The 20,847-nt window shown below is 39.3% G+C and overlaps 2 protein-coding genes across 3 annotated transcripts in view; both read right to left on the bottom strand.

Annotated features, from left to right (window-relative positions):
• The window catches only part of akr1a1a (aldo-keto reductase family 1, member A1a (aldehyde reductase)), a 96,470-nt gene that overhangs the window by 59,441 nt on the left and 16,182 nt on the right, over nt 1-20,847 (bottom strand). The window contains exon 1 of one of the 2 annotated variants that reach the window (XM_072252461.1): nt 5,712-5,931. The exons of the other annotated variant lie outside the window; for it this stretch is intronic. The gene's annotated coding sequence lies outside the window, so the exon portion shown is untranslated. Of the gene's footprint in view, nt 1-5,711; nt 5,932-20,847 lie in introns of those variants that run through there. 2 annotated transcript variants of the gene reach the window in all.
• dnajb5 (DnaJ heat shock protein family (Hsp40) member B5) overlaps nt 7,274-20,847 on the bottom strand; it is a 50,284-nt gene continuing 36,710 nt past the window's right edge. Inside the window, exon 4 of the mRNA XM_072252455.1 lies at nt 7,274-9,667. Within this exon, the coding sequence (XP_072108556.1) occupies nt 9,434-9,667 (234 nt within the window). The 3' untranslated portion in view covers nt 7,274-9,433. The remainder of the gene's footprint in view (nt 9,668-20,847) is intronic.

Genomic DNA, 20,847 nt, shown 5'->3' with positions numbered 1-20,847 from the left:
CCATTACGTGGAATTGCTTGGAGTGTTCTTTTGTAATCATGGTATAGTTTTTGCCAGGATATTTACTGACTCAGCAGCAGTTGGACCTTCCACTACCTAAAAGTGCTCCTCACGGCATGCACCTCAAATAGCCTCTGACAACCAAGTCCAACTCCTGGCATTCTCATGTGGCTTAGCCTCTAAGCCCAGCGGAATTGTTTCTACTGACAGGAGAAGGGGCGAAGGTGGGTCCTGGCGCCTAAAACCAGTGCTTCGGGTAGATGGAGCTCGTCAGCCTGGGAAGGCAGTCCATCTAAGAGAGGGAAAACTCTGATTTCAAACCTCCGCTGCCTTGCGGCCATACCCACTGATTGGAAGGGCTTTGAGAGGACAAATCCGGAGCTGGAGTCCCTAAGGCAGTCTGACGTTGCTTTCAACCTTGCTCTGGCAACTGCTGCGATGTCACTGGTGCCAAGCTGTATCGGCCCTTGCCCTTCCCTTGGGTAACATTAGAGGCGTGGAGAGGGGAGACTTGCTACTTGAGCAACTGCTGGTCTTCCATACAACCTTACCCAGGCCTGCGTCCTGGAGAGACTGAAGCAAGACTTTCCAGGTGCAGATCCATGGTCTCACGAGACTAATGGATGCCATCCATATTTTTAGTACAATCAATTGAAACACCTTGACTGCACACAGGTCTCCATTTAAGTAACTATGGACTTCTAAAGCTGCACTAGTGATGATTTGGTGTGTCATTTTCGGGGGGGGGGGAGAAAGAGGGTGAATGCTTATGCAATCAATTATTTTGAGTTTTATATTTGTAGTTAATATAGATCACTTTGTAGAGATCTGTTTTCACTTTGACACAAAAGTCTTTTTCTGTTGATCATTCCATTGTCAAAAAAGGCAAATCAAATCACTCTTAATCAATGTTATAAAACATGAAAACTTCCAAGAGTGAATACTTTTTATAGGCAGTGTATGTACTTCGATAAAATTACTTTGAATGTTGAAAAGGGCAGTATATTAGGCAGCTAGGAGCAAATGGAGTGAAAATAAAGACATATACAAGTAAATTTACAATGGATGGGGTGCTGGGCTGGAAGGGGCTGTTCTGCTCTGGAACCCTTTGTGGTGGTAATGATACCAGCTGCACATGATAGCACACAGAAATTTTATGAAACTGGACCCAAATGTTCAACAATACTTGAGAAATTATGATTATGAAAAATAAAGATCACTAGAACTCTAGAATGATGGAGCAGATTGATAGGCTACGTGACCCTGGCATCTGACAGGATCATAACTGAACTGCTTTATCTCTACTTTCCAACCAGAAACCCAGTTATGATACCCCAAATTTATGTGAGCTTTCAATATACTCATTGATTACAGATCCTCAGTCTGCTGTGATAGAATAATGATCTGTGATAGAACAAATAATCTGTTTTCTGAATGAAGAAATTTCTTCCATCCTAATTGTTCAACTTCATCTCAAGAGGAGAACCTATAGTTATAAGCCTTTAAGTATACTCCAAGAAGATATCACACAGTTCTCCCAATTCTTCAGTCATTGTTTGATGCCCATTGATTTTATCTGAAGTGCTTTAGAATGTTTCATCAGGTTTAGGACAACACTAAATTACAATTTAAAATGCATCAAATTTCTTGCATACCATCACAACTATATTTTGGGATGTTATAGCTTAACATAAACGCCTTCAATTTTCTTTTCCTTCTATCTTCAACAGCAATGGGGGAAATTCTGTCTTTACAAACTTGATGAAACAACACATAATAAATTTGAAGAATTGTATGCACGTGTATGTAAATTATGTATATAAAAAGAGGTGTATAAAATTATGAAGGGTATTGATAGGGTAAATGCACCAGACTTTTTCCACTGAGGTTGGGTGGGCCTACAACCAGAGGTCATGGGTTAAAGGTGAAAGGTGAAAAGTTTAAAGGAAACTTCTTCACTCATCCAATTCCTAAATGGATATTGAATCTTTGGACACTACCTCACTTTTAAAAAAAAATATACTGAATTTCTGTTTTTGTATGTTTTAAAAAATCTATTCAATATACGTATACCATAATTGATTTACTTATTTATTATTATTTATTTTATTTTTTTTTCTCTGCTAGATCATGTATTGCAGTGAACTGCTGAGTTAACAAATCTCATGCCACGTGCTGGCGATAATAAACCTGATTCTGATTCATAGGTCTGTGAGAATGTGAAACCAGCTGCCAGCATGAGTGACGCATGCCAGCTCGCTTTCAACCATGTTTGGATAGGTATGTGGATAGTAGGGGCATGGAGGGCTATAGTCCCTGTGAACATCAATGGGAGTAGACAGTTTAAATAGTTTCGGTATGGACTAGATGGGTTGAAGGGCCTGTTTCTTTGCTGTACTTCTCTATGACTATGCGGATAACTTGGGAGCTCAACTTCTAGCATTTATTTTGTGTGAAGTAGGGTGTTGTATATAAAAGTAGAAAAGAATATATTATCTAACAAATGAAGGGAAATATTTTTATAGAAAATTGAAAAATTACAAAATGAGAAAGCATGCTTATTTACTATAGAGTTTCTGCCACTTCAACATCCCTACAGAGTACCCCAGAATGTAATTACTGGACATAGATATGCCTGTTCATCATTGGTAGACAACAAGATTAAATGGCAAAGTTCTCTCTCCAGATATTCTGAGTGAAAAAATTTGGAGAAAAATGAAAAAAATCAACCAGCATGCAAATATCACCCAGTGGCAATTTTTTTTTCACGCCCAAGATCTTCATCAGAACTGAAAAAACAAATTAGTCTATAGTCTACCAACTACCTTTGGCCCTCATTCTCATATATTCCAAGGAATAAAGACTTAACTTGGCTTGGCTAACCTCTCCCTCTAATTCTGTCCCTTAGTCCCGGCAACATCCTCAAACATTTTTGCATTCTTTCCAGTTAAACCACATCTTTCCTATAACAGGGTGACCAAAGCTGTACACAATACTCCAAATGAGGCCTCACAAATGATTTATACAACTTGAACATGATGACCTAGCTCCTATACTCAGTGCCCTGACTGATGAAGGCCAGTTCCTTTACCACCAGTTTGTCTACTGTGATGATGATTATGCACTTGTATCCCCAAGTCCCTCTGCTTCAATAGACTCCCCGGTATCCAACCATTCAAAGTGCAAGTCCTATGCTAGTTTGATTTTCCAAAACGCATCACCTCATACTTTTCTCTATTGAAATCTATTTGCTACTCTTCAGCCTTCTTCCATAACTGATCAAACTGATGTCACCTAAAGGTTTGACAAATTTCTATAGATTCACATTGGAAGGCATCTTAACTGGTTGCATCATGGCCTGGTGTGGAATCACCAATGCTCAAGAATAGAAACCCTACAAAACATGGTGAATACAACCCAGTTCAGCACAGAAAAAACCCACAAAGAGTGCTGCCATAAGAAAGCAGCAATGCTCTCTTCTCGCTGCAACTAATAGGAAGGAGGTACTGGAACCTTAGGCCCCACACCACCAGGTTCAGTTATTCAGGCTCCTGAACCAGCATGGACATCTTCACTCATCACAACACTGATCATTGAACAAAACCTTATCAACTCATTTTCAAAGACTCTACAACTCATGTCCTCAGTATTATTTATTATTACCATTTCTTTCTTTTTGTATTTGCACGTTTGCTTGTCATTTTTGTTTTTGTGTAGTTTCGCATTGATTCTATTGTACGTCTTTGTTATACTGTGAATGCCTGCAAGAAAATGAATCTCGTGATAGTAATTGATGGCATACATGTACTTTGATAATAAATTTACTTTGAACTTTGGTCAAAATGCCCCTGTAATCTATGATAACCTTCACTATCAACACCACCTCCTAATTTCATATGATCTACAAACTTACTGATCGAGCCTTAGAGTATTTGCATCCAAAACATTTATAAAAATGACAAATAACAAGGGTCTGGATAGTGACACTGGCCTCTGTTCTGATAAACAATGTTTAACCACCATCCTCTGCTTCCCACCTCCCAAGGCAATTCTGCGTCAGAAATTGATAGCAAATTAGAAAAACAATTGGTATATGTATAGAAACTTACACTTAGCAAGATATTGCAAGGTGTTCCACAGAAACAAAAATTGACACTGAACCATGTGAAGAACTGTAAAAATCTTTAGTCAGATGGTAATCTGCACTGTGCGAGTTAGGATAAAGGCAGCAGAAACTTTTGACTTGGAAAAAGTCAAGTAATAAAGGTTTCAGCAGTAAACAGCCTAATTTGGGGCAGAAATCGGTATTGTACCAAAAGGTGGAAATAAGCAACTTTAATGGGTCAGAAGCACAACTCAGGAGCAAACAACTGAGATCAGTTAATATTTATACCAAAAGGTGGAAATAAGCAGCTTTAACGGGTCAGAAGCACAACTCAGGTGCAAACAACTGAGATCAGTTTCCGATAGATACCATGGATAAGATGGTGTAGGTAGGCGGGGAACAGAGTAGACAATCTAGTTTTCGCATTATATCTAGTTAGAGGACATTTCTGCTCATCCACCTGGACATCGGATAATCTATATTTGGACACAAGGGTAAGATATAACTGAAAGTCTCTGTATGGTATTGCTGATGAGATGTACACAAACAAGAAATAGGAAGGGACCAAGACAGATTCTTGCGGGGCTGGGAGGTAGGTCATTACAAGTTCTCATGAAAGTGTAAGAAGAGAAACCAAAGCTGGTGATTCTCTAATTACATTCAGTAAAGAAGGAACTAGGCCAAATGCAGTCCCAGTCTGGATGCAGAAGTTGTAGAATGCATGCTCAATTATTCCAAAAACTACAGACAAGGCAAACCAGACAGACCACATTTGTCATAGCTATGATGTCATTAGTAACTTTCATCATAGTTGTACTGTAATTTGTGTATCATCACAATAGATCTACAGCAGATGCAATCTCAATGGCTCTCCACGCAAACTTGGATCAACTGGATAATGCAGGATGCAGTATATCGACCACAGCTCAGCATTTAGCACAGTCCTGATCGAAAAGCTACAGAACCTAGGCCCCTGTATCTCCCTCTGCAACTGGATCCTCAACTTCCTAACTGGCAGACTACAATTTGTGCAGATTGGAAATAACATCTCTACCTTGTTGACAATCAACATTGGCACATCACAGGGATGTGTGCTTAGCCCACTGCTCTACTCTCTCTACACCTAGGAGTGAGTGGCTAGGCATAGCTCAAATGCCATCTATAAATTAGCTGATGATACAACCATGTTTGCAAAACTTCAGATGGTAACAAAAGAGCGTACAGAAGCGTGATATACCCATTAGTTGAGTAGTGTTGCAACAAAACCTCGCACTCAACATCAGCAAGATCAAAGAGTTGATTGTGGACTTCAAAAGGGTAAGAAAAGGGAACACAAATCAATCCTCACAGAGGGATCAGAAGTGGAGAGAGTGAGCAATTTCAAGTTCCTGGGTGTCAATATTGTATCATTTCTTAATGCATGCATTACTAAATGACAATAAAGAGGACTGTGTGTCTTCATAATCTTCAATCTCTCTGAGGACCTAACCAGGACACAACATATTGATGCAGCTATAAGGAAGGCAAGACAGTGGCCACATTTCATTAGGAGTTAGGGGAGATTTGGTTGATCAACTAAAACACTCAAAAACTTCTACAAATGTACCGTGGAGAACGTTCTGACGGTCTGCGCCACTGTCTGGTATTGAGGGTGGAGGGCTGCTGCACAAGATCGAAGTAAGTTGCAGAAAATTGTAAGATTAGTCAGCTCCATCATGGGTACTGGCCTCTGTAGTATCCAAGACATCTTCAAGGAGTGGTGCCTTTGGAAGGCAGCACCCATCATTAAGGACCCCCACCAGGTAGGACATATCCTCTTTTCATTGTTACTTCGGGAAGGAGGTACAGAATCCTGAAAGCAAACACTCAGTGATTCAGTAACAGCACCAGTTATTTTAGCTTAACTAATTAATAGATACTTACTGTAATTCAGTTTTTTCTCTATATTTATTTATCATGTATTTCATTGTACTGCTGCCGTCTAAGTTAACAGATTTCACAACATATGCTGGTGATGTTAAGCCTGATTCTGATACTGCTACAGTGCCCAAAAACAAAACTGCAGAATTTGAACAAGGATGAACAGGGTGAGGGTGCATTTATTCTTCACTGCCCTTTGTTGGCTATTCTGAACAAGGCCATGCCATCTCCCCTGCCAGTGGCAGTGGATTCACTCGACAGAATGTGCTGATGTGTAGCAGACCAACATTCATTCTATGAAATCAAATTTCGGTAACAACAGATTGAATTAAATATTGTAAGAACTGTGCAGGGTAACTCAGAATGACCAGACAGAAGTGGATGTTTGTTCTCATTGAAACCGGCTGTCACTGATTCACAGATTGATTTGCTTCTTAACCAACAAAGATGGATATCCAAAAAACTGGATTTTGAACCTTCTAAGGAAATTAAATCAGATTGCTACTAAAAGAACCATGTTTCTAGTGTTGTATGAATTATTGCTTCTTCATCCAAAATATGCTAAGAAATAATTAGTTCATTCTAAATTTCCTTGATCTGAGATGGGTTAATCTCAGGAATTTTCAATTACTTTCCAAGAAGACATACTATGGTTGGACCCAATTCTTGCTGTGAAGCTCTAAGGAACAATGATTTCCATTTTCTCGATATTTTCACTGAGTAACATCAATATATGGTACGTATTCTGTCTCTGATCTCAAGGATGATTACCTTGGGGCACAAATATAATAATGGAGGCACAAGTGAACTGAGTGGGTCGAGCAGCATCTGAAGAAGTAAAATGATAGTCAACATTTCAGGATGAGAGCCTGCATCAGGACTGAAGATGTAGAAAGTAGAAAATAAAGGAAACTTGGAAAACAAAGTTGAATAATAAGCAAATCCAATGCATTCTCATTATTTTATGATTGAATCAATCAGTCCCAATCATTTGCCCTTGTATATTTGGTAAAAGGCAGAGAGCATATTACACAAAATGACATGATTTAGTTGAAAACTGTAGAGGTGAGCTTTGGCCTCTGCTTTGTAAACTTTTTTTTAAAAAAAAGGCTGTTCTTTTAAAAAAACTGATCAACCTGCATCTTTCACAGAAACAATGAACATAATCCATTATGAAATTTAAAAATGCAAGCAATTTGAATTAAACTATTGGTACAAAAATAATTGCTAAAAGAAAAATCAGAAGAGTAAACTTCAGTCAAAATGCAGTTTATTTTTAAGAATTAGAAGTACAGATGAAGTATTAAACAGTGAATTTATAGGTTTGAAAAACAAGAACAATGCGGATTGCTCCTCTTTTGAAAGTCTATTTAAAATCAATAAAAAATATTCAAGAATAAGGTTCAATATTCTTCCTCAAGCAGCACTGTTACACTTTCATTCTTTTCCTATTAGGACAATACAAAGTTTTGTTACAAAATACCAGTGTAAAGGGGCACTCTGTTTCTTGTCAATTTTACTAATTTTGCAAAAGGCCGGTTTAGAAATTACCTAGTGGCGAAAGCTGCACAGTATCTTTTACTGGTAATGAAGAACCGTGAACTATTCTTTAAAATTCACAAATTTAAGAGATTTTCACAGTAATGAACAGTGATTCATAGGCCACAGTTATGCAGTCTTATGCACGCAAAGTAGTAACATTTTTGAGCTTTTAGTCAGTACTGATTGCACTTTTCCTTCTCTAATTGGCAATTTAATTTGATTGTGGGGTGGTGTAAACAAAACAATCATAAATAATTTTGCTTTGATAAAATAATGAACTAGTGTAGGCATCCCGTAAAGAAAAGAGTTTACAAAATCACAAGGTTATTGTATTCATGGACAGAAAGCCTCTTAGATGCTGGTACTAAGCAAAGTGTAAAATCATTTTAACTGTAAATTGCCCAGAATAAATTCCTCCCTTGCTTACGTCAACTCCTTGCTTTGCAAGGCTTTGAAACTACTGACCAGGTCTTGAATGTGCTAATTTAAGCCATGGCACTAGTATAAATGACTGAAACTAAAATAAATCTCTAAACAGATTAAAGATCATTGGACAGGAGCCAGCAGTTTGCTTAAGATGGAGAATAATGGTCTGAATATTGCAAACAAGTTTCTCAAATGACGGTTACTGTCCAATTGAAAAGGCAAATATAAAACCCAATATCAAAATCTGTATGGTAATGAAGGAAAAACTGGATGAATAAAAAGTGGCATAATTCATAAAATTACATAAAACAAGATAAACTTAAAACAAGTCTTATTATCTCAGGTAAAAGAATTGCAGTGACTGTTAGCAGAAAGTTGGGAAAAGAAACACAACAGCATATTTAGGAATTCACACAAAAAAATTAGGAAATACAAAGTCAGACATTTGACAAGTGATAAACATTGAAGATAAATATTTCTCAAGAGTTTTAATAAATTTCCCAAATGTAGGAGTTCTAGCTTCAGTTTTAAAAGCAGTGTACTACAGCTTCCAAAGCTACTCGCCTTGTTGCTCAAAAATAACTCTACAAAATGATGCTTGGTTTTTCTGAAATATTGCATTTGGTTCGTATATCATCACCAAAAGTAACTAGATTTAAAAACACTTTTAACCTTTGTATTAAGTTTTGAAGTACATATGGCTTCTCAAAATCTAACTTGCTTGAAATGAGAGCTATTAAATGTAGACTGGTTCTATTGCTTCCAGAAAATTGGACCAAATGCGTGTGATTTGTAATTTATCCCCTTAAATTGTGCAATTCTGTAAAAATAAAACTACGACCAATAATGCTATATTTTATACAGCTTTACAAAACTTGAAATTTTCTTGGTAGTGATTTTTTTGTAAACTTGCTCAAGTTATCCCATAGTTCAAACAAAATGCACCATTCTATGGCACTGTGTTGATCTGTGCACTAGTACTACTATTTTAGTTTACAATTATTTAACATTTCTTTTGTTGAAGAATAATACACTTCAAATTCATCTGTCAAATTACAATATTAGTTTACCATGCAGATCTTTTAGCTGCTTCACTAATTGCTCTGCATTGATCAAATCCAGCTTTGGAAATCTATCTCCATACCATAATGTTTCAAGTACATATATATGTTAATCTAATTTTGCTCCACACCCTCAAAATACTGACAAGAAATGATTTCAGTATGCATTTTTTTTTTGAAACTACAACAGATTCAACAGTTCTTTTTCCACTTACCATCATTATGCTCATGAGGCTTAGCATATTAAAGAACTGAAAGCTTTTTTTTATATAACTTATAATTTTCTTTAAAAGATATTGCATTATATTAGAAAATGTATGATCCTTGTTGATTTCTTCAAACTTCTGGCACAATGTCAAATATTGCTCTGATTTGAGCTCTAAGAGATGGGAAGATGTTGCTTCAGGATTTCTTTTGTTGTTGGAGGCATTTTGTCAGGAAATTTTATATGAAACTCAACTATATAGTCACCACGTTGATTTGGAGTCTTAGGAAATGGTAAACCCTCTCCTCTCAGCCTCTTCACAGTCCCGGGCTTGATAACATCATTGCAAGGTAGGGGAATCACTCTGCCATCAATTGTAGGGATATTAACTGTACAACCACACAAGGCCTATGAAAGTAAACAAATATTTTATTATACTAAGATATTTAGAAGTACTTTCAACTGACAAAAGTTAAACAAATTATACACACAAAATGGAATAGAAGATATCCATTTATTTTCACCAAGATTCATCACCTTGAAGGAAAGTTCTGTTTTTCAATATTGAGCAAACAGTGAATTAACAATCAGAGAGAACGTAGACACTACCCAAATCTCCCTGATTAAATTCTGCTTAAGTAGTTGGTACGGAAACTTGTGATATGACTGTACAAATACATGGTATTAACAGAGCTGCCTGTTGATCAGAATGATCTTTTCTCTGTCATTGGCTTGCATTATTAAAGTATCATATACTCATAATTAGTACAACTGTGGCATCCAGGGTATCACTTATGAACTGACTGCAAGACAATGATATACTGTAATTCAGTCTGAAGTTACAGGTATTGTACCCTGTAGAGAGGCTTTTCAGAAATACTGAAGTTTTTTTCTGCCATGTACAGGATGATGCTATCATGGGATTAGTGTTAACTTCTACTTGATATTCCTCTGTAATATAGATGGGCCACACATCTTTGAAGATATGATGGCAGAGTTTGGAAGAATGGTGAAGAGAGATAGACATACAGAGACAGTAAAGCCACTTCAGACATGCAAAATATATGAATAGATTGTGTATACTCATTTTATTTCAGGATTAAAATTTACAACTATTAAGTAATCGAGAATGAAAATTAGTTGTTACCAAGTTGAAGATTCTCAGGAATAGTATTAATGTTCATTTGGAAATGCAGAAATTAATTAAGAATCAACGTAGATTTGTAAAATCATCTCAAGTATCTGATGGAGTTTTTGAGAGGATAACTAAATAATGTAAAGGCAGAGTGGTAAATATAGTTCAAGGCTTTTGATGAAAATAATCAGATAAAAGGTATCTGGAACCTGAAGAGTGTTGCAGACTTGATTGGGTGATAGGAGGTGCAGGGTAGTGGTTGCATTGTTTGTAATATTGTTTACATCGAGTGGCCACCTTATTAATTACCTCTTGTACCTAATAATGTGGCCACTGAGTGGTATGTTTGTGGTCTTCTGCTGCTACAGTTCATCTGCTTCAAGGTTTTGCCTTCCTGTCAGCTTGAGCTAGTCTGGTCATTCTCCTCTGACTTCTCTCATTAACAGGGCATTTTCACCAGAGAACTACCACTCACGAGATTTTTTTTAAATCTCTCGCACCATTCTGGAAACTCAAGATACTATTGTGCATGAAAATCCCAAGAGATAAACAATTCCTGAGATACTCAAGTCACCGCAACTGGCACTATTCATTCCATGATCAAAGCCACTTAGATCACATTTCTTCCCCTTCTGATACTTGGTCTGAACAACGATTAAACCTCTTGATCATGCCTGCATGCTTTTATGCTTTGAATTGCTGCCACCATGATTAGCTGAATTATCAAGCAGTTATGTAGGTGTACCTAATAAACTGGTCTTTGAGTATTTAAGTGTAATTTTAATGATCACAAGATCCTGCTGAATTTTAAGAACTTAAAGTATCGTAGGTCTGCCCAATCAACGAGTTGCTCGCTGGTGGAGAAAATGAAAGAGCTGCGTATTGTGCTGCTGCCCGAATCGAAGGAGGCCTACAGTCTATTAGTGGGTCACTCTTCTAGTGATCGCAAGACCCTTTTGGGCATCGTTAATGTGGAATACCACAAGTTCGACTCACTGACGTATTGGCCAAGAGCAGGGGCAATCGTAGTGAGGACTAGGCCTCAAGCCACCGTGTGGCCTATTTACAGCTGCCAAGAGAGAGGCGTCAGAGGCAGTGAGGTGCGGTGCCCAGGCTGGAGTCAGTGCTGCCCACACTTCCTTTCCCTCAAGTGTTCACTCGGCAGAAGGCAAGCTCTATTGTGGTCGGCTGCAGATTTCAGCAGCATTCAGTTAGACTCTGGGCCTCAAGCCATGGTGTTGCTTGTCTGGAGAGAGGCATTGGAACTGGTGCAGAAAGGCGACCAGGCTGCCCCTGCCTACCGCAGTGTTTGCTAGGCAGAAGACAAGCTCTGTTGTTGTCGTCTGCAGATTTCAGTGGGGTGGGATGGCTTGAATTTGGCTGTATTTTTCTATTTTATTTGTGCTATGTTTGCTTTGTGCTGTGTGTGACTATTGATACTGTGTTTTGCACCCTGACCCTGGAGTAACTCTGTCTCATTTGGTTGTATTCGTGTATGGTTGTTTGACAATTAAACTTGAATTGAAGTACATGGACAAGAGTGAAGATTATTTGAATGTTTGGAAGAAAGTTGGTGGAGTTGTATTAGTCAAAAAGGTTGTCTAAAGATACAGCAGAACAGATCAGTTGGAGAGTGATGTGGCACATGGAATTTAATGCAGTTAAGTGTGAGATAATAATACTTAGGGACAAAGTTGTGGTGGGGCAATTAAAAAAATGTAAGGATTGTTAGCACATTTATGGTCTCCCCAGGCTTATGCTATCTTCAGTGGGCTTATCCAGCACAGTGACATTCATTTAAATAGGGGAGATAATTTTCATTAAGGTATGAAAAGATGTCGTTTTCAAACTTTTCATAACGTGAGCAGCAGTCATTTGGCCACTGAATTCATGCGATTAATCCTATTCCTTTATTTATTTTCCAGTAACCTGTTCTCTCACACGTCATCAACTTCCCACCAATTCTACTACTACCACCACCACCTGTATGTGAGGCAGTTTACAGTAACCAACTAATCTAACAATCAGCACATTTTAGCATGTGGGAGGCAACTAGTGCATTCAGAGGAAAAGTTTCATGGTCAAAAGAGAACATGTAGATAGTCTCTACGATCAGGATTGAAGCCTGGTGACTGAAGCTATGATTTTTCAGTGGTAGCTGATGAACCAAAGTTATTAATATTTGAAATAAATTTCTGTAACATGTTAAAATGTCAGTAAATATAATTAATTTTAAATATCAACAACAGTCAAAATACATGACCTCTGAGAAAGTCATAAGGGTAGCTCATGGGCAGGACCCTGGCTTTTTGCCATCAGCTGTGTATTTGCTGCTTGTGGCCTGCTTTGTTTCACCTTGCATAAAGGACAGGCAGCAACGTTGAGAGGCCATTAAACCATATAGCTACAAAAGGAAATTACCAGTACTGGCAAGTGGGTTGGGGGAGGGCTGTGAACAAAAGATATAGGTTAGTTCCAGGAAGATCAGACCCCATTGCTTCAAAAGCAATGAAGACCAGAACTCCAATGTGGTTGTGTCATTGAAAAAGAGAATCATCTGAAGCCAAACCACTGAATGTCTAAATGTTTTAATGATTGAATAATGCCCTCATACAACCTTTCACTGCCTAGATGGAACAATTAAATAGTTTCCACAGGCAAGTGAAGCTATCGTAGAAGAGTCATGGTGTACAGATTTAATCTGTCCAAATACCACCGGTTTTGACTATTTGCTTTCACTCAAAATGATTAAATTTCAAAAGGATAGTACAGACGATAAGCACTGAATAATTTCATCAATTTAGAGACAGAATTACTCTCAATGGATGAAGTATAAATAAATTCGGTCCCCTAACCTGAGGAAAGACATTTCTGCCCTAGAGGGAGTACAAAGAAGGTTTACCAGATTGATTCCTAGGATGGCAGGACTTTCATATGAAGAAAGACTGGATCGACTAGGCTTATACTCGTTGGAATTTCGAAGATTGAGGGGGGATCTTATTGAAACCTATAAAATTCTAAAGGGATTGGACAGGTTAGATGCAGGAAGATTGTTCCCGATGTTGGGGGAAGTCCAGAACAAGGGGTCACAGTTTCAGGATAAAGGGGAGGCCTTTTAGAACTGAGATGAAGGGGGTCAGATAGGCGATTCTGTGGACGCAGTCCAAAGACCCGGATGGTAGTTTGCCTCCCTGGTGCCAGGGTCCGGGATATTTCTGATCGTGTTCAAGATATCCTGAAGTGGGAGGGTGAGGAGCCAGAGGTCGTGGTACATATAGGTACCAATGACAAGGTAGGAAAAGGGAAGAGGTCCTGAAAGGAGAATATAGGGAGCTTGGAAGGATGTTGAGAAAAAGGACTGCAAAGGTAGTAATCTCGGGATTACTGCCTGTGCCACGCGACAGTGAGAGTAGGAATGCGATGAGGTGGAGGATAAATGCGTGGCTGAGGATTTGGAGCAGGGGGCAGGGATTCAAGTTTTTGGATCATTGGGACCTCTTTTGGCACAGGCGTGACCTGTACAAAAAGGACGGGTTACACTTGAATCCTAGGGGGACCAATATCCTGGCAGGGAGATTAGCGAGGGCTACTGAGGTGACTTTAAACTAGAATGGTTGGGGGGTGGGAAGCAAATTAAAGAGGCTAGGCGAGAGGTGGTTAGTTCACTACAGGGGGATGGGAACCAGTGCAGACAGACAGAGGGGTGTAAAGTGAGGGTAGAAGCAAAAAGTAGTAAGGAGAAAAGTAAAAGTGGCAGGCCGACAAATCCAGGGCAAGCATCAAAAAGGGCCACTTTTCAACATAATTGTAGAAGGGCTAAGAGAGTTGTAAAAGAGCACCTGAAGGCTTTGTGTGTCAATGCAAGGAGCATTCGTAACAAGATGGATGAATTGAAAGTGCAGATTGTTATTAATGATTATGATATAGTTGGGATCACAGAGACATAGCTCCAGGGTGACCAAGGATGGGAGCTCAACGTTCAGGGATATTCAATATTCAGGAGGGATAGACATGAAGGAAGGGGGGGGTGGGGTGGCGTTGCTGGTTAAAGATGAGATTAATGCAATAGAAAGGAAGGACATAAACCAGGAAGATGTGGAATCGATATGGGTAGAGCTGCATAACACTAAGGGGCAGAAAACGCCGGTGGGAGTTGTGTACAGGCCACCTAACAGTAGTAGTGAGGTCAGAGATGGTATTAAACAGGAAATTAGAAATGTGTGCAATAAAGAAACAGCAGTTATAATGGGTGACTTCAATCTACATGTAGATTGGGTGATCCAAATTGGTAAAGGTGCTGAGGAAGAGGATTTCTTGGAATGTATGCGGGATGGTTTTTTGAACCAACATGTCGAGGAACCAACTAGAGAGCAGGCTATTCTAGACTGGGTTTTGAGCAATGAGGAAGGGTTAATTAGCAATCTTGTTGTGAGAGGCCCCTTGGGTAAGAGTGACCATAATATGGTGGAATTCTTCATTAAGATGGAGAGTGACATAGTTAATTCAGAAACAAAGGTTCTGAACTTAAAGAGGGGTAACTTTGAAGGTATGAGTCGTGAATTAGCTCAGATAGACTGGCAAATGACACTTAAAGGATTGACAGTGGATATGCAATGGCAAGCATTTAAAGATTGCATGGATGAACTACAACAATTGTTCATCCCAGTTTGGCAAAAGAATAAATCAAGGAAGGTAGTGCACCTGTGGCTGACAAGGGAAATTAGGGATAGTATCAATTCCAAAGAAGAAGCATACAAATTAGCCATTTGGAAAGCAGTGAAATCATCGGACAAAGTCAGCATGGATTTGTGAAAGGAAAATCATGTCTGACGAATCTCATAGAATTTTTTGAGGATGTAACTAGTAGAGTGGATAGGGGAGAACCAGTGGATGTGGTATATTTGGATTTTCAAAAGGCTTTTGACAAGGTCCCACACAGGAGATTAGTGTGCAAACTTAAAGCACACGGTATTGGGGATAAGGTATTGATGTGGATAGAGAATTGGTTAGCAGACAGGAAGGAAAGAGTGGGAATAAACGGGACCTTTTCAGAATGGCAGGCAGTGACTAGTGGGGTACTGCAAGGCTCAGTGCTGGGACCCCAGTTGTTTACAATATATATTAATGACTTGGATGAGGGAATTAAATGCAGCATCTCCAAGTTTGCGGATGACACGAAGCTGGGCGGCAGTGTTAGCTGTGAGGAGGATGCTAAGAGGATGCAAGGTGACTTGGATAGGTTGGGTGAGTGGGCAAATTCATGGCAGATGCAATTTAATGTGGATAAATGTGAAGTTATCCACTTTGGTGGCAAAAATAGGAAAACAGATTATTATCTGAATGGTGGCCGATTAGGAAAAGGGGAGGTGCAACGAGACCTGGGTGTCATTATACACCAGTCATTGAAAGTGGGCATGCAGGTACAGCAGGCAGTAAAAAAGGCGAATGGTATGCTGGCATTTATAGTGAGAGGATTCGAGTACAGGAGCAGGGAGGTACTACTGCAGTTGTACAAGGCCTTGGTGAGACCACACCTGGAGTATTGTGTGCAGTTTTGGTCCCCTAATCTGAGGAAAGACATCCTTGCCATAGAGGGAGTACAAAGAAGGTTCACTAGATTGATTCCTGGGATGGCAGGACTTTCATATGAAGAAAGACTGGATGAACTAGGCTTGTACTCGTTGGAATTTAGAAGATTGAGGGGGGATCTGATTGAAACGTATAAAATCCTGAAGGGATTGGACAGGCTAGATGCAGGAAGATTGTTCCCGATGTTGGGGAAGTCCAGAATGAGGGGTCACAGTTTGAGGATAAAGGGGAAGCCTTTTGGGACTGAGATTAGGAAAAACTTCTTCACAGAGAGAGTGGTGAATCTGTGGAATTCTCTGCCACAGGAAACAGTTGAGGCTGGTTCATTGGCTATATTTAAGAGGGAGTTAGATATGGCCCTTGTGGCTTCGGGGATCAGGGGGTATGGAGGGAAGGTTGGTGCAGGGTTCTGAGTTGGATGATCAGCCATGATCATAATAAATGGCGGTGCGGGCTCGAAGGGCCGAATGGCCTACTCCTGCACCTATTTTCTATGTTTCTATGATCTTTCCCCTTTTGTAATTATCTTTTGAATAAGCATATTTAGTCAAGTTTACCAACTATATATCCAATGTATGGTTAATCTGCTTTGAGGATGATTTGTCTAATTCAGTTCCTGCATCCCTGAAATACGAAGAAATTTCCCATTTTGTTTCTTATTTCCTCTGAAAACTGGGTCCTGTTTTCTAATCTGCCTCTTTAAGCTCCTGTCCTAGTTAGAATTGCTTGATAGAAATTGTCAAAATTTGAGATATATTCATCTGAAGGTGACAAATTTGTTTTTAATCTATGTTTCAAATAAACAATAAGGCATAGGAGTAGAATTAGACCATTTGGTCCATTAAGTTTGGTTGCCATTCAAACATGGCTGATCCTTTTTCTCCCCACCCCCCCCGCGCCATTCTCCAGTCTTCTCCTCGTAACCTTTGATGCCTTGGCCAATCAAAAATCTATCAATCTCTGCCTGAAAATGGACACCCCTCTATCCTGAGGCTGTGCCCTCAAGTCTTTGAATCCCTCACCATGGGAAACATCCTTTCCACATCTACTCTGTCAACATCTGAAAGGTTTCAATGAGATCCCCCCTCATCCTTGTAAATTCCAGCGAGTACAGGCCCAGAACCGTCAAACTTGGCCTGTATTCTGGTTCCCATTCCCCTTCCAAATTGAACTCTCCACAACAGCTCTAACAAAGCTGCCTGAGAGAATATTGGTTAGTATTTGTGATAACTATTTCAGAAGTGTGACAGTTAGTCATGACAAAGGGTCTCGGCCTGAAACGTCGACTGTACCTCTTCCTAGAGATGCTGCCTGGGCTGCTGCATTCACCAGCAACTTTGATGTGTGTTGACAGTTTTAGAAATAGTTATTCAAAATATAGGAATATCTACATTAAGCTGCAATGCACATAGAGTACAATACTGTGTTTTTCTGTTCCCATTTCAGTTTGAATTGGATTAGTACCATGAATGAGGGAAGATGGAAAAAAAGTACAAGAAAAGCACCCGGTTACTGTAACAACTGCACATTTTCAATTTTTTGCTACCAAGTAAAACACTTACAACAATTCACCTATATATTACATGATCGCACAAAAATTCATTCAACAACCCTCATCTAAAAAGATACTCAATCTTGAAAATTTCATCCGACTGAGTATTTATTAACTTCCAGGAAAGTGAACTTTGGATTACTACTGTCCTTGATTTTGAAGTAATACAGAGACCCCCCCCTCTTGTGACACCAGCCAGTGATGCAACATCAGTAGGAAAGTACCACTATATTACTTAGGACAGTGAAACACAACAGTGGACTCTGGAAGTGATCTGACCAACAACTTACTAAGTAAAAAGCTGCAGTTCCAAAATTCTGTACAGCCTTTTTTTTTTTGCTTGGACAGTACCCAAGTACATCCAAAACTTTCCCCAGCACCTTAAATTTTCTTACATTTTATTTGAATTTTATATTAATTTCTGCATGGACTGTGTTGGCACAATTTCTTAGGTCATGTACAAAGACAGTGAACAGTAAGCAACTCAGGATCAAACTTTGAAGATAATAGTAACATGCTTCCAGTGAGAATAGCAAATAATATGAGAACCTATGGCTTCAGTATTGGAGCCAATAAGTAATCCTTCAAAGGTCCAATCCAATTTCCCCCGGGATCAATAAAGTATGACTATGAGTACTGATGACAGGATTCTAGATAACTCTATAAAATACATATTAGCAAAGGCTTTCTGAAAGTCAAATAAATGTTACAGTGGCTTCTACTTAATTAGGACATTGGTTAATCAGGGCAACTGCTCATTTGGCACAACTCAAAGAACAAAAATAAATCATGAAAATAGCCAGGATTCCTTTGTTTATTTGGGACAAAATGCTGCTTAATTGGGGTAGAAGACCGGTGCTGAATATTTTCTAACTAGCGTCAGTCACATGCACATATGGCCATTAGATTCTACACTGCGCTTAGACTGAAGTTTTTAAATAGCGTCAGTTGCCTGTGTTTGCATTCAAAAAGCAGTGATTTTTGTTACCGATAACTGGTGAGAAATAAACAGCAAGAGAATTCAGAATGGTTTTGCTCACTGCAGTTTCAAGCATTCTGCCTTGAAAATGCCAGAAATGGCTGGGAAGTGAAAAATGAAACAATTTCACTTCAACAAGTTAGAAGCTACAAGAAGCTAAGGTATTGATAATCCTTTTGAATGTTAACTTTGGTCTCCACTGGGGACTCAGCTCTCACCTGTGGCTTCAAGTAGCTGCATGTGACAACCACCACATCCCAATACAACACTTCAGCAGGTGAGCTAAACCAGGTGAGGGTAGCTGGCAGGTTTCATGTCTTGGTGAGATCTACAGTGAGATCTAATGGCCAGGAAGGCGGTTCTGTAATGCTATGTGGAGAGCGAAGGGCATGACGAGGCACAGAAGTAGTCATGGTCATCCACTGCAACCAGAGAAGATGTGACATCACACAAACTACTTATAGACAGTGGTGGGAATTGAACCTCAATCTCACAGCTGGCACTGTAAAGTGATGTGCTAACTGCTACATTACTGTGCCACCATTTGGCAGCTCTGTCTTAACCAGTCTGGAATTCAGGTACTTGAAGCTTGCAAATCCCTTTTGGAATACCCTGTAGAGCATTTAATAGCCATGAGATACTACGCCATCATATAGCCAAGAATGGCAGACAACTTGTTCACTGTAACTTCACACACAAAGAAAAGAAAATAACCAAGTAATTTTTTTGGAAATGTTGTAGTAGTACACTGGAAAAACTGTTGTTTCCCATGTTCATTTAGTTAAAGTTTTGCAATGCTTGATTTTACGATTTCCCAAGTGAGAAATCATGAATTATCCAATTTGAATCCAAAGTTTTGTGTCTCAGAAGCAAGTATTTAGTAAGGAAATCAAAATACTTACTTTTATACAAGGTAGAATGAACCTTACCCTCATTTTTACTCCTGGTTACAAGGCTCTATAATGAGTCAACCCATAGCTGGGGAAGTGATGAGCCCCTCCTGTTAGACTGTTTAAGGCAGGGGTGGCCAACCTTTTACATTCCATGCATCAACTTTTTTCACTCATGAGTTCAGATGCGCCATACAACTCTTGTACCCCCATTCAATTCTTGTAAAAATGTTAATATAGAACTCATGCGTGAAAAAAAAAAATCGCATCTGAACTCGTGCGTGAAAAAATTGACTCAAGGAATGTAAAAGGTTGGCCATCTCTGGTTTAAGGTAACCTTTTAAAAAACTTATTCTTCTTACTTCTCTTTTAATATTGTATATCTGTGCACCTGTAATGTTACTATGACACTGTGATTTCCTTTGGGATCTATCTGCCTTAAACTCACCAAAAGTTAAGGATTATGGTCAATTGAATGTTTCAAGGCAGAGTGAGATGTTTTGAAAGGGAGAATAAAACTACACATCTGCAAATCCACATAGCATATGGTAACTCTCTGAAACTCTGTCTCTGACCTTAGCCCACTGTTCTATTCTCATGACTGTGTGGCTAGGGACCGCTCAAGCACCACCTATAAATTTGCCAAAGTCACCACTGTTTTTGGTAGAATCTCAAATGGTGCTAAGTAGGGAGATAGGTTGACTGGTTGAGTGGTGCTGCAATGACAACCTTGCATTCAGTTAGCAAGGTTAAGGAATAGATTGTGGACTTCAGGAAGGGGGGAGTCAGGGAAAATAAATACACCAATCCTCATTAAATGGTTAATGGTAGAAAGGGTGAGCAGTTTCAAATTCATAGAACATAGACATCTACAGCACATTACAGGCCCTTTGGCCCACAGTGTTGTGCCAACCATACAACCTACTCTAGAAACTGCCTAGAATTTCCCTACTGTATAGCCCTGTATTTTTCTAAGCTCCATGTACCTATCTAAGAGTCTCTTACAAGACCCTATTGTATCCACCTCCAACATCTATCCTGGGTCCAAAACACGGATGTAATCATGAAAAAGGCACGCTAGTGACTATACTTCACTTGGACTTTGAGGAGATTTGGTATGTCAGCAAAGACTATAGCAATATTTTATAAATGTATCTTGGAGAGCATTCTAAATGGTTGCATCAGTGCCTAGTATAGAAGCTCCAATGCACAGGATTGCAAGAGGTAGCAGAGGGCTCAGCTCAGCCAGCTCCATCATGGGCACAACCCTTTCCACCATTGAGGTCATCTACAAATGGTGGTGTCTCAAGAAGTTGGCATCCATCATTACAAACTCTCAGCACCTGGGACATGCCCTCTTCTTATTACTACCATCAGGGAGGAGGTACAGGAGCATGAAGTCCCACTCTCATTGTTTTAGGAAAAACTTCTCCTCTGCCTTCA

Source organism: Mobula birostris, chromosome 3 (genome assembly GCF_030028105.1).
Source record: "Mobula birostris isolate sMobBir1 chromosome 3, sMobBir1.hap1, whole genome shotgun sequence".
Lineage (NCBI taxonomy): Eukaryota > Metazoa > Chordata > Chondrichthyes > Myliobatiformes > Myliobatidae > Mobula > Mobula birostris.
Note: the sequence above shows the minus strand (reverse complement) of the source record. Positions and strands in the feature narration are given on the sequence as shown.